This window comes from Ictalurus punctatus, chromosome 5, assembly GCF_001660625.3.
Source record: "Ictalurus punctatus breed USDA103 chromosome 5, Coco_2.0, whole genome shotgun sequence".
Classification (NCBI taxonomy): Eukaryota; Metazoa; Chordata; class Actinopteri; order Siluriformes; family Ictaluridae; genus Ictalurus; species Ictalurus punctatus.
This window is the reverse complement of record NC_030420.2, coordinates 23,338,052-23,352,340: the sequence shown is the minus strand read 5'-3', so window position 1 is coordinate 23,352,340 and position 14,289 is coordinate 23,338,052. Positions and strand designations below refer to the sequence as shown.

The following is a 14,289-nucleotide window of genomic DNA, read 5'->3' as shown; positions in this document are numbered from 1 at the left end:
TAATAATAACAACAACAATACTACTACTACTACTACTACTACTACTACTACTAACAATAATAATAACAACAACAACAATAATAATATATTTGTGTGTGTGTGTGTGTATATATATATATATATATATATATATATATATATATATATATATATATATATATATATATATATATATTTGAATGCTGTAGGTTGTCTATACAATTCCTTGTACTTGTCTAAATAAAGTGATTCTGAGTCGGAACTACACATCCTTTGGATTTATACAGTATGCACGCATAAAAATTTAGACTTAATTAGATTTCTGATCTTAAATTGAAAAATTTAACAAAGCGGTTTGGTCAGATCTATTTAATTTTAGGACGGTGAAAGTCGAGTGTGTAATTTTAGGTCGGTGTGACGAATGTTGAACACCCGTCATAAATCAAAGTCTCAGAAATGCATTAGGTTTTCAACACACGCGCACAAGCGGGGAAGACTGGAGCAGATGTAGTGAAGCATGGCGTCTGTTCTGATTGGTTGAGTGGTGAACAGCTCTGAAGCTGATTGGATGTTGGGTTTCTGAGGTTACGTGGTGGTCTGCAGCTCATCCTCAGTTGAGCGCCTCAATGGAAATCAGGTACATCAGGATACGAGCGTCATCAGGACCAAACGTGTGAGGCTGTATAATTCACTAAATTAAATCGAAACAGGACTGGAAATTCTCCATCACTTCGACCAAACAAAACTGAGTGACAAATCTGGGTAAGCCAAAATATGACACGTTTTCTAGACCAGTGAATGGTGCATTCCGGCTTCATTTACAGAGCAGAGCTCCTAGCGAGGATGCTAATCCTCTGCTTTTCACCTCCGTTTATAACGCACATTACATTACTTTTACTGGCGAAGCAGTTATAGCTAATTAAATAGAATTCAAGTTTATTAATTCAGCAGATAGTGGTTATTGCACCACATGTGGCTAGGCTATGCTGTCTGCATTGAGGAACAGAAGAATTATTTACACCAAGCACTGAATTTCATTTCCTTCTGTGTGAGCGTATTACATTAGCTATGAAGTGATGGCTTATATAGTATTCTGTTTATGGTGTACTATGGTAATATGGAAATGTGTGACATTCATTCATCCATCTTTAGTAACCACTTTATCCTGGTCAGGGTCACCGGGGAAACACTGAATGGGATACCAGTCCATTACAGGGCACCATGCACACAAACACATCCATATACACACTCATTCACACCTAGAGCAATTTAGTATAGCCAGTCCACCTAACGGAATGTTTTTGGGAGGAAACCTGAAAAACCCAGGATCGCACCCGGGACCATGAAGCTGTGAGGGAGCAACACTACCCGCTCTTGAGTGGCATACAGTTATTTTAAAGTTTTTGTCCCTCAGCCTACAAAGACTTGGTAGACAGGTCTAAAGGCAATGTACAGGGTGTTCCAAAAGTCTCCATACATAGGAGAAATTAACTTTATTTACAAAACATCCTTAGATGATTGGGAGAATTGATTCTGTGTGTGTTTACAAAGAAATGGCACTCGTGATGATCTCATGTAAACACATCTGGTGTTATGCATGTAATTGCATGTCCATGGCAACAGCTTGATTGAGAGAACGATTTCAATACATTCAATATACCTTGAAATTTGAAGGATCTGGAGAGATTCTGTATGGAGGAATGGTCTCAGATCCCTTGCCATGTATTCTCCAACCTCATCAGGCATTATAGGAGAAGACTCAGAGCTGTTATCATGGCAAAGGGGGGTAGCACAAAGTATTGACTAAAAGGGTGTCAATAATTGGTGCACACACATATTTAATGCTTGCAATTGTCTTATATACATGAGAGCAGAGTATTTTTTGTGAATTTTTTTTAACAAAAGATCAAAAGGTTTACAATGAATGACAGTTTACAGACGTTAGGCAATTAAGGTCACAGTTACTATAACTTAGGACACTAAAGATACCTTTTTACTGACTCTGAAAAACACCAGAAGAAAGACGCCTAGGGTTCCTCCTCACCTGTGTGAAAATGCTATAGACCTGCTGCAGGAAGGCATGAGGACTGCAGATGTGGCCAGAGCAATAAACTGCAATGTCTGTAATGTAAGACGACTAAGACAGTGCTTCAGGGAGACAGAAAGGACAGCTGATCCTCCTTGCACTGGAAAATTACATGTAACTGTGTGTTCCCCCAGACGTGATCAAGAATTTGGAAATGCTGTGGGGTAACATCTCACAGCAAGAACTGACAAATCTGGAGCAGTCCATGAGGATGAGATGCACTGTAGTATTTAAAGCAGTACAGGGACTCAGTTTATGTCTCAGTTGTTGAATCTTTTATGTTAATACCGATATTTACACATGTAAAGAAACTTGCTGGAAATTAAAGCAGTTGGATGTGTAGTTTTAGTGATTTTTATTGATATCAAACTGATTTCATCTTTCTCTCAGCAGGTGAAGGAAGGCCATGGGGGCTCTCAGCCGGCAGCAATTCTTCCAGGAGCTACCTTTGGGCTGCTTGCTTCCAACTGCCCAGCAGGGTCTGCTGCAAGTGTGGCAGCTGCTGATCATGTGTTTAGCATGCAGACTGCTGTGGAGAATTGGTAATATCATGGATTGAGGTGGGGATGATTTACACAGGCAACAGTACCTATATCAAGAGGTTGAATCAGGATTTTGTATAAGGGGGACTCCTACACCTTTGCCTGTATAATTCAGTTTCTTGATATATATGTTTCTGTCCTAACATTTAATGTAATTAACCATGAATGAGTGGCCAGATCTTAAGCATTCTGTATTATTTGCTTGTCAGTTTTGGCATCATAATGATTGCAAAACAGCTTTTGATTCATTGAAATTATTAACTGTGTATATACACAGCAGATAACAGTCTACCAAAAGGATACATTTTACAATTGTGAGTGTGAAATGTATTTCTCTATAAAGCAGTGTGAAATGGGGTTACATCATTATTATCACCAGCATTAAATTATAGAACTGGATCTTTCCAGTGTAGTATGGTTTTGTTGATATTAGCAGTTTGTCTCCAAAAACAGGGTCCTGTGTAGGCTTCTGTTGATATATATTTAAATTGCTACTATTGTTGGTTACTGTTGCTTATTTCCTAAATTACAATAACACCTCATAATGATTTTTTTAAACAAAATATCTTGTTTGCTTACTTTGGCTTAATCTGTGTCTGACTTGAGCATGGGATCTCTCTCTCTCTCTGTCTCTCCCTGTGTATGTGTGTGTGTGTGTGTGCGCGCATGTCTTTCTCCCCACTGACAGGTCGCCTACCTGCTTACATAAAGCACCTCAGCACAATTGCATGTGGCTTTTACACCCTCTACCTGTTCTTTGGGTTGCACATGGTGTGGGTGGTGCTGCTCAGTCTTCTCTGCTACCTCATCCTCTTCCTGTGCCGCCACTCCAGCACTCGTGGCCCCTTCCTTTCAATCACAGTCCTCATCTACCTCCTGCTGGGGTGTGTGACATGCAAAATATTTACATGCATTTCTGTTATAGGAAATGTACAGTTTACATTTTATGATAACTAAAGGATGCTCCTTACTGTACCATAATAGCCTCTCTACTTTTTCTATAGACAACACCATATTTTTTAGGATGTTTATATATTATATATTTTCTTAAATAATTCTGCAGTGACCAGTAAACTGCAGCTATATTGAACACATATGTCTACACATTGCCTAGCAGAAATCTACAATCTTTTTCAGGGAGCTGCATATGATGGACACAAACAGCTGGCACAAAATGAGAGGTCAGTTTATAATACTGAATATACTATTCAAATTTTTGACTGTGCTTTTGTGTGATAGTCACAATTGCAAAATTACTTCCTTTAACTTAGCCTTGAAGCAAACAATAGAAAAATCATTTGTGATGTTATAGTAATTGATAGTAATGAATTACGTTGGGATCAATTCTATTGAGATAGAAATCTTATTAATGCCTGTCATGTCTGCTTAGGTTCCCAAATGGTAGTTGCCATGAAGGCGATCTCTCTTGCCTTTGACTTGGACAAAGGCACAGTGGAAAATGTCCCGTCTCCAGTAGAGTTTATGGGCTATATTTACTTTGTGGGAACAGTCATATTTGGGCCCTGGATCAGCTTCAGCAGCTACAGGGAGGCCGTAGAAGGCAAAGAGCTTGTGAGTCACTGAATCACAGTAAAAGCCTTTCCTAACAGCTCCCAGTATCTGTATAAATGCAGATTGTAAAGCTCAAGCCTGTCTTCAACAGAGTGTCTCCTGGTTGGTGAAGGTAGCCAGCAGCTGGATAAAGAGCCAGTTATGCCTGGTGATCTCCAACTGTGTCGCTCCTTACCTCTTTCCCTACTTCATCCCTGTCTTTGGAGACAAACTACTAAAAAAGTGAGTCGATACTAGATCTGCTCAATAACATCATGGAATAATTAAATGGAATTTTGTTCATTTCATATATCATGCCATATACATAATCATTGTTACACTATATTATATGGTGCATGTTTTTTTTGGTCAAGATCATAAAAGCAGTAAAACACACAGAGAGTGTGTTTAGGCATTAAACTGCAGTCTTATCTTCTCTTATCTTTATTTGATCTTATGTAATTATTATTACTGTCCTTCCCCCAGTAAGAAGAGGCGAAAGAACAGGTACATTCCTTGTACTACATTTACTTTATACTAGAGATGCACCAATAGATAATCGGTATCGGCCATGGGCCATCAGCCGATAGTTTAATGATCAGAGACGATTATATCCTGTCACTCAAAAGAGGGCGGGAAAATACACTGATTTCGTGCTGTGTGTAAAGAAGATGTCTCTTGTGTAGATTGATGACAAAACCGCTTGTAAGCTCTGTAATCTCTGCACTACTAAAATTTTACACCAGAAGTGAGCAGCAGTGAAGCAGGAGTTTCAGCATCGAGTCTAATTTTAGCTGTGCTCCTCGAGCTGCTCACGCTGAATTAAAGCGCCAGTACACCGTTGAAAGATTTAAATAAAGATGAGTTGACAAAAAAGTAGCATATATTGCACAGAAAAATATATTTGTAGAGTAGCATATTTCATATCAAGTTAATGTTAATATATAACAAAAATTTATATTATATATTACCCGTTTGATGTTCAGTGATGAAGTAGAAATGCTTTTGTTTGTGGTGAGTGAATGTGAGACTAACAGGAGTTTTTTTTTTTTTAGAATTCAGTCAGTTAATTCTGTTAATATGAATTAATAACATTCAATAAGTTAAGAAATCTTACTTTAATCTTCACAATTTAGTTAATGTGTTAATGTTAATTTGAGTAATGTGTTTTCTGTTTATTAGACCAGTTACTGTGAAACAACTTGTTGAAATAAAGTTTATTCATAGAGAATAAAGTTTTTATTTGCATTTCTTTCAGAATTGTGGAATTAATTATTATTAGGCATAAAAGGCAGAACTATCGGTATCGGTTATCGGTATCGGCCGATATCACTCTGAATAATCGGTATCGGCTGAGAAATTTAGTATCGGTGCATCTCTAATTTATACTGCATATTCAATTGTGAACACTACAGAATCTGGTGAATGGTATGAGAAAATGTATTAAGTTTCCTGAGAGACAGCAGCACTATACAGGATTTTGGTTAAAATCATTAATACTCTTAAAATTATTATTTTTTTTATGTTTAATTATTTTTGCATGTATTATTAAGATGTCCAATTCTATATAAAGGAATTGAACTGTAAAGGTCAAATGGTTTAACCAATTTTTGGAAATAAACCATATAATCTGGATAGTCTTTTGAGGCATAGTCAATGCTTAAATATATACATAGATTCTGAAATGAATCAAATTAATAACATTTTTTTTTAATCTGAATTTCTGTTATGTGACACTGCAGAATTTACAGTACATAGTAAGTCTGTGAGTCTCATGTTTCTTAGTGGTTGCTTCTGTTTTAAAGTTTTTCCTCGTTTCTAATAATTTGTCTATTTTTCTTTCACTCTGCTGCTTCTCAGAGGTTTTGTTGCAAGGTAACATATTTTTAAAGTATAATTCTGATTTGTAATTGTGATTTGTTTCCTTTCTTTATCTTGACTTAAGTAACTCAGATAACCATTGTTTCTCCTGTCTATGGTGTCTTCTGTTTTTCCCTGTCAGGTTGTTGATGGGCTATGAACACAGCATGGGTTTCCATTTTAGTAATTATTTTGTAAGCTATCTGAGTGAAACCACAACCACACTGTCAGGTGCAGGTTTCACAGACGAGAAGGACCATCTCAAGTGGTTTGTACAAACACGACTTACTACTACACAAAATAACACTGCTTTTTAGCTTAAGTGCATCTTGTTGCCTGTCTCTCCTAATTAACCACTCTTTGTTTTACTGATTCTGCAGGGATCTTACAATGGTTAACCCACTAAATGTTGAGTTTCCCAGGTCTGTGTCAGAGGGTGTTATTTCCTGGAACTTGCCTATGTCTCAGTGGCTCAATATTTGTAAGTTTGTGTTAATAGTTGATGATGGATTTTTCAGCTCATGGCATAATGTCATGTTTGCTGTAGCGTGTTTAACTGCAATTAGAGTTTTAACTTTAATATGATTTTGTCTGTATATTCAGATGTATTCAAGAAGGCTCTCAAATTTGGGACATTTCAGGCCATCCTCATCACTTACACAACCAGCACTTTGCTGCATGTGAGTCTCTGTAGCTTCCTTTGGCCATGTCACTATGACAATCCTCCGAGTGTTCTCAACATTTAATTTTTCTACTTTTGTGACTTACCTACTGTTATTTTAATGTGATACCTCAGGGATTAAGCTTTCACATTGCAGCTGTGTTATTGACCCTCGCCTTCATGACATATATTGAGTATGGTGAGTATCTACAGTATATTTACCTATAGTGTTGTTTATTTATAAACTTTTTATTGTATTTGCAATTAAAATCAGACAATTATATATATATATATATATATATATATATATATATATATATATATATATATATATATATATATATATGTGTTTGTGTGTGTATATGTATGTGTGTGTGTGTGTGTAGCATGTTCAGTATTTGACTGTCGTCTTAATCTTTGCAGAGTTGAGGAAAAGACTGTCCGTCATCCTTAATGCATGTGTCCTTTCCAAGAGATGTCCATCAGACTGCAAACACCAAAATAAGAAGGTGGGGCAAAGATTTAATATCAGACTGGCAAGTTCAATTTATGTCCAAAGTAACATAAATGTATCTCTTTTCTTGGTATTTTTCTTTGGTATTTCTTTTCTAAAGAAAACTTAAAGCTACTTACAGAATATGTGTTCTACAAAAATGTACAGTATTTAAATAATAATTTTTCAAGCAGTGTTTCAGAATAGAACTTATGAAAGATATTAATGGTAACTCAGTTAGGAGTTGTGTAGACTAGTCAAATAAGAAATTCTCTAGTCACTATGGTGGGGAGCTGTTAACTATGATATTGATGCAGCCAGTGAAGAAAGCAGGGTAAATGTACTTCATTAGTCTAAAAATATTTCAGTTTACAATTACAATTAACTGCACATTGTGTTAGACTACATTGGGAAAAGTCATTGTGGAACTTCCATATCAATTTTATGGTTAAATAGAGGTGTATGTGGGACTATATTTTAAATCCCACTTATGTCCATTATGTCTGACTCACCCCTCTCTCTCCTACAGTTATTTTGTTTTTGTATCCATCCACAATAGCTTCTAATAAAATATAAACCAATAAATTATTTAAACCACGGAAACCATGACCAGGATAAAGTAGTTACTGAAGATGAGTCAGTGGCCGAACTAATGAGTAAATCCAAGTTTATACTGCCGGGTTAATCAGTGTGGCCATTCTTCATATCTCAGCACCTGCACATGGCATTAAAGAGATTTTTGTGTGTGTGTGGATCCAATGTAATCCCCATCCCAATGCACATCTCTAGTTCAGAGTTCCATGTTCAATGTTCCAAGTGTCTAAAGGTTTTAAAATGGTGTAATATGATTCACAGATTTATTATCTCACACATTGTAAACAAGAGGCATTGAAGCTGATGGTGTAATTTGTAGCTTGTGTATGGCTCTTAATTGAAGTGCAGTTTAACACATTATTTGCAGTTTTTTATTAGAATCTAACTGCACTAATATAATAGCCTAAAAATAGCAATGCCCGGAATCAGCTTTTGCTTTAAAACTATGGAAAGGATCATTAGTCATGGTGACTCACTGCAGCGGAGGAACATTTTTTTTCTTCTCTGACTCTATAATCATAATTTTTTCATTGTCCTCAAAACATCCTGCACAATGATTGTACTAATGAGCATGTCTGCTATTTTCTCTCTTATTCTCTCTAGGCATTTTGGGTTTATTTTATTAATGGAGCATTTAGTGTACTAGCAGTGCTGCACCTCACCTACCTGTCCTCAGTCTTTGGCTCCAGTGCTGATGATATAGACCCAGATGAGGTAAATGGGCTGTTTTTATTAGCGGAATGTTTCGAGCACAAATATGACCTATGGCAATATATAGCAAACATAAAATGATCAAACTCTGAGCACTTTAAAAAAAAAAAAATTTGGTCCACAGGATGGTATGGCCAGTCATACTTTTCATAAATGGAGTGAACTGAACTGGACGAGTCACTGGCTTACCTTTGGCCTCTGGGTTGTATACCGCATTATTATGTAAACACAGACAAAGAGATTAAATGGACAGGGAGCAAAAACAAACCTACAGATGTTTTATCATTCTCATCTGAAGTGGTGGATGCCGAGCTCCGTATGACTTCACTGTGAATTCCTCAAGCACTGGAGGACTAGAGAACAAAACCTCTAACAAATACGAACTTTATCTCATCATCACTACAACTCTAGTCCGGATGCTGTGGCACTTGAGTACCGTACAAGTGTCTCTGTGGTTTCTTTACACATTTACAGGCCACATCATTCTTCCAAGAGCAAGCAGCAAGAAACTGAAACTGATCTCATTCATTTTTGTGTATATGTAATAGTACATATTTATATTGTTATAGTGTGTGTGTGTGTGTGTGTGTGTATGTATGTATGTATGTATGTATGTGTGTATATATATATATATATATATATATATATTTCTACCTGATTGGATGATGACAAAATTATTTTAATCAAAGGACACTGTATTGCATATACACTTTTAAAAAGTATTCAAGTATTCTCATTTGAACTTTGCATTGACTTTACACAGGTGATGGAATTTAAGTTTGTTTTTTTTTTGTTTTTTTTTAAAGCAGTGCTTGGATAGTTAAACTAAAAAAAATTACCACTGATTTACACTCCTCCTTAAGTGGAACCATATCATTCAACCAATGATTTTTGAGAAACACTAAAACCCATTCCCAGATGGACATGGAATCAATCTGGCTGGCTTTGATATTGTTTAGGGTCAACTAGGGTGATTTTCAAAGTAAAAAAAAATCAGTTAAGTAATGGTTTGAATTGTAGTTCACAGTTTGAATAGCTTAAAATACTGGTGCAGTAATGCAAATCTGTTTCAAGTAAAAGGGTAATACCATAAACAAAAACATTAAACGTGCAATAATTCAATAATTGAAACCCAAAGCTCAGCACGTGTAGCATTATCTATACTTATGCACCAACTGTGCAAACATCAGCTAGACTTTATGACCTGAGAATTTTAAAAATCTAGCAGGAATTAGGTTTAGTATTTAGGGAGAGTGGACAAAAACAAATATCTGTTAACCACAGCACATATCATACCGTGTTTCACACATATTGTTCAACAGCCTGTATTTATCCATTTAAAGAATATTGGATTTATTTTTAATATGACCATGAGCCAGTGCAGATTCCAGTTTGTATTTCATAATAATGTGAAACTACTATAATATTGGACTGTTTACAGGATTTCATTAGATATTTAAATGTTTATTCAATAAATTATTGCAGATCTTATTAATTAATTTATCTCTCTTATTCCTCTTGTACTAATATTTTAGTCTTATGCATTTTAGTATTCTCACGATTTCACCTCGCGAAAAGCACTGGACCATGCAGGGCGCTCTGAAAACCGAAGCGCGAGCTCGTGGAGCGCGCATCCGGGTTTGTCAGTGACATTGACTTTGTTTACTTGTGACGTGTGTTTTGTTATGGTTTATGTCCTGTCTCTGCCCCTGTATTATCATTGGTTGTTTCCCTTATGAGTCATCATTAGTCTCAGCTGTTTTGTATTCACCCTTGATTACGTTTGATATTTAAACCCCTCATGTGTATATGTTCAGTGCGAAGTATAGCGTGTTATCACCATGCCAAGTCTTTGTTCATCGTGTCTCGTGGCATGGGTTTTGATCTCACGTCTAGTTTCTCGTTTTATTTTTGCCTTGCCTAGTTTATACCCATTTGCCGATCGCCTGACCTTTTGCCTGTTTTTGGACTATTCCTTTAAATCACAATTTGGATTTGTTTGCCTGCTTCTCTTTAATAATGCTCTTATCTGCTTTTGCATCCATTCTAACCTCCTGTATGTGACAAGTACACTCATGTATTAGTATTTTTCATTATGTTTTGTTTGTTCATTTATTTGCATAGTTGTAGTTCAAACTTTATTATCGTGGTAGATTAGATCAATCAGCTGATTCATATTAAGATGTGCCAAATGGAGCAATCAACTCATTAATATTTAATCATTTTACCAAGCTATAGGTGTTTTTATAATCTTTGTATGATGATTTGTCCATCCAGTATTCATTGGCATTCTTATTTATAATCTCCTTTTGGTAATAAACAATAAATAAAGACTTTATATTGCATACAAATATTTTGTGTGTTTGTTGGAGGGTGAAAACACTCAAACTTATCAAACGACTCCATCATCAGGGGTCAGTTTTGGACCTCAGGACTGCTGATGGCTGGATAATCACCACTGTGTCAACATTGTGCTGAGAGTGGTGCATTAGAAAAGAATCTCTGGTCATGTAAAGCATAGGCTCCTGATCACTCTGTGTCCTGTACATTTTACTCTTTTCCTTGCTCTAACACACCAACTTTCACTCAGGAAGTGCTGTTAATTATCTGATTAACTGAATCTGGAAGCAGGGAAAACTCTAAAATGTATATTCAATTAGCAGGGGATACTTCCACCTGTGACGCAAGGCAGTAGTTCTTAAATGGCATTCATGAGGCATAAACACAGGGGTCCATGATATTTATTTTTGTAATTTTTTTAGTTTCAGTGGTGAAGATCCATCCATCCATTTTCTGTACCACTTATCCTACACAGGGTCCTGGGAGCCTGGAGCCTATCCCAGAGAACTTGGGGCATAAAGGCGGGGGAGGGACACCCTGGATCACAGGGCACAATCACACACATTCACACACTACGGACAATTTGGAAATGCCAATCAGCCTACAACATGTCTTTGGACTGGGGGAGGAAACCCCTGAAGCACAGGGAGAACATGCAAGTGCAGAACACAGGGTGGAGGTGGGAATCGAACCTCCAACCCTGGAGGTGTGAGGCAAACATGCTAACCATGGTGAAAAATTATAACCCACTATTATGGAAATTATTTAAAAAAAATTTAGTTCTTATAGTTATTAGCCATTTTGACTAGACAGTTGAATTAAATTGGTTTAGTTAATAAACAATTGTTAGTATTTATATAATGTCAACTTGGACCTTTTAGATGTTATAGAAAGTTCTGGAATAAAAAGCTCCATGCTTAAGCTGACAAATATTATTGTAAATAATGTTCAAAAAAATAAATGCGTTTGAAATGTATTTTTAGTTAAAGGGGACCCTGTCTGCGAAAATGTGCCCCTAATGTCCACGACGAATATCAAAAGAAGCGACTAAAAGCTTCGTTTTAGTACCGCACGTAGTACAATTGACTGTCCGGTAGGTGGCAGCAGCGTGTTAGTGTGTTACGGTGCCTCGCCTAGAGAACTGCGAAGGAGAAGCTCACGGGCCATGTGGAACAAGATGGCGTTGTCATCTCGTTTGTTTTTGTGCAATCGTTTTGGCCGAACCGCAGGCGCCCTCCTGTTCAATAATATACAACCGACAGTCACGCTTCCCTGCAGATGTTATGTTGCCGTTAGCCACCGAAATCGTGAGTACAATAAGTGTTGTCATGATTTGTAAACGAATAAGTACTCGTAGAGGTCACTACTGAGCACTCCAGGCATCGGATCATAAGCGATAAGTTGGTAGTATTCATTTTTAATAAATACGTCTTTAATGCTCTTCGTTTTCTCTGCCGCTGATTTTTATTTTTTATTTTTTTATTTTTTTTTATCTTTAACCAAAAGACGTCCTTGTGTGGATTCGGTTGCTAATAAGCAGTGTTGAAATTGACGTCTCTATTAATTAACCATAGATGAAGTCTGTAACTGTATCACACAGCACATCAGACTGACCTAAAGAGGAGGCCTGTCTTAACAATCAAATGACAATGCAGTCACTTCATGCTGAATGTCATGAGAAGCAAGGCAAAACTCCGTGCTTTTGACCCTATGGCTCATGTATTGGGTGACAGTGCATTTTGCCTGGTGTCCACACCACACTTATTTGAAACTGTATGACAAATGTACCACAGGTTTAATTGATAAAGCCTGTGTGAAATGACTCCAAACCTCAAAATGATTAATCTGTTATATCTGCATGGTAGACTTCATTTCCTCTGCCAGAGTGTCTAGTGTGAAGCTGAAATTGTCTGTCGTGTTTTATTTCTATTCACCTGTCAGAGTTGCAGTTCAAACTGGACGAGCGTACAGCCCACAGCAGTCTCGATCTCTTCAAGAAAGACACAGGAGTGATTTACCGAATGCTGGGCCTAGACCCCAGCCACGTCCAGGATTCCCCTCTGCGGTTTTGGGACTGGGCCGTCGTGTTTGCTGACAGCCATGTTACCTCTGGACGTCACTACTGGGAAGTCACGGTTAAAAAGTCACAGGAGTTTCGCATCGGTGTTGCAGAAGTTGCCATGTCTCGTGACGAGTGCATTGGCACAAACTCGTCCTCATGGGTCTTCTCCTACACGCACAGTAAGTGGTATGCCATGACTACCAACAAGCAGGTGCCTGTGTCACTGGTGGGGAAGCCAGATCGAGTGGGGCTGCTGGTAGACTTTGAGGCTGGCAAGCTCAGTTTAGTAGATCCCCAGATTGCAAAAGTGGTGCACTCGATAAAGACTCATTTCCCCTCGCCGATCTGTCCAGCTTTTGCACTGTGGGATGGCGAAATACTCACACACTCTGGGTTGGAGGTGCCATCAGGGCTTAATTAGAGTACACACTCCTCCTCCAACCTTTTTTGGATCAACATAGCAATAAGCAATGTCTATGTACCAAGTAAAATGCAGTACCTCATGTCCCTGGAATATTCAGAGTTAACTGAGAGTCTAAGCAGATCTCCAAATAAACCTTGTTGGGATAATAAATACTGATGAGCCATGGGACTGATTGTGCATATTAATGAAACATTATTTGGCACATTAATGCATGTATCGTGTATCAACATTTATATGCTGTTATACACTGGGTTCAGCAAAACTCTTACATCTTCTACTGATTCCTGAAGATAATGTATGGCAATGTACATACGTTCATATCTCTCTACTCATGCTATCTCTGTGTGCATTTTCATGATGTGTGCTCAATAAAAGAGACTGTGTGGCAGTGATCTTTATTTTATATTTCATTTGCTCTACTTTAAAATATATGTATTACATTAGACACTTAAGGTCTCATCGTTACTGTAATGAGTACAAACTTGTGTTTGGTCAATCAGAATTTGATTTGTATTTGATTTTTGAGCATACAGATGGTATAAAACCAGTTGCTTTCATGGCACTGACTATATATAATTGGGTACAAACAATACAGAGCCCTTAGGAATTCACAACAGTAGTAAAAATGATGTCAAACAGCAACTTCTTAACTGATGCTTAATACCCTATATATAGTGATTTATTGTAATAAATAAGAGAATATGCATTTTTCAAGTATAAATACAACCTTGCTGTATTATTATATATATATATATATACACAAAAATATGCACATATTTACAAACATGTACAACACCTGAGTGCTTTGAAAGCACATACCAGTCTACATACCATATCTGTAAAGCGTTCATCAATTTTAAATAAGTGAAACTGTCATATTACGGATTTATGGCAGAAGTTTTACTCTAATTTATGAAAGGTTTTAAGATTAAACCTTGTTAGAGCAAGTGCTACAATGTTGTCATTTAAATGAATCTATTATTTAC

The 14,289-nt window shown here is 37.0% G+C and overlaps 2 protein-coding genes across 2 annotated transcripts; both read left to right on the top strand.

Moving 5' to 3' along the window:
- The first annotated feature begins 438 nt into the window (after nt 1-438).
- Nucleotides 439-10,816, top strand: porcn (porcupine O-acyltransferase). Its single transcript, XM_017467250.3, has 15 exons — nt 439-741; nt 2,456-2,607; nt 3,296-3,491; nt 3,745-3,788; nt 3,998-4,179; nt 4,271-4,401; nt 4,645-4,665; nt 6,019-6,033; nt 6,161-6,286; nt 6,399-6,499; nt 6,622-6,698; nt 6,815-6,878; nt 7,103-7,188; nt 8,370-8,480; nt 8,602-10,816. Exons 2-15 carry the CDS (start codon nt 2,472-2,474, stop codon nt 8,701-8,703), a joined length of 1,392 nt encoding a protein of 463 aa, XP_017322739.1. The 5' UTR covers nt 439-741; nt 2,456-2,471; the 3' UTR covers nt 8,704-10,816.
- Nucleotides 10,817-11,945: 1,129 nt separating this feature from the next.
- spryd4 (SPRY domain containing 4) lies at nt 11,946-13,695 on the top strand. Its single transcript, XM_017468849.3, has 2 exons — nt 11,946-12,124; nt 12,759-13,695. The coding sequence occupies exons 1-2, from the start codon at nt 11,983-11,985 to the stop codon at nt 13,298-13,300; spliced, it is 684 nt and encodes a 227-aa protein (XP_017324338.1). The 5' UTR covers nt 11,946-11,982; the 3' UTR covers nt 13,301-13,695.
- Nucleotides 13,696-14,289: the final 594 nt, after the last annotated feature.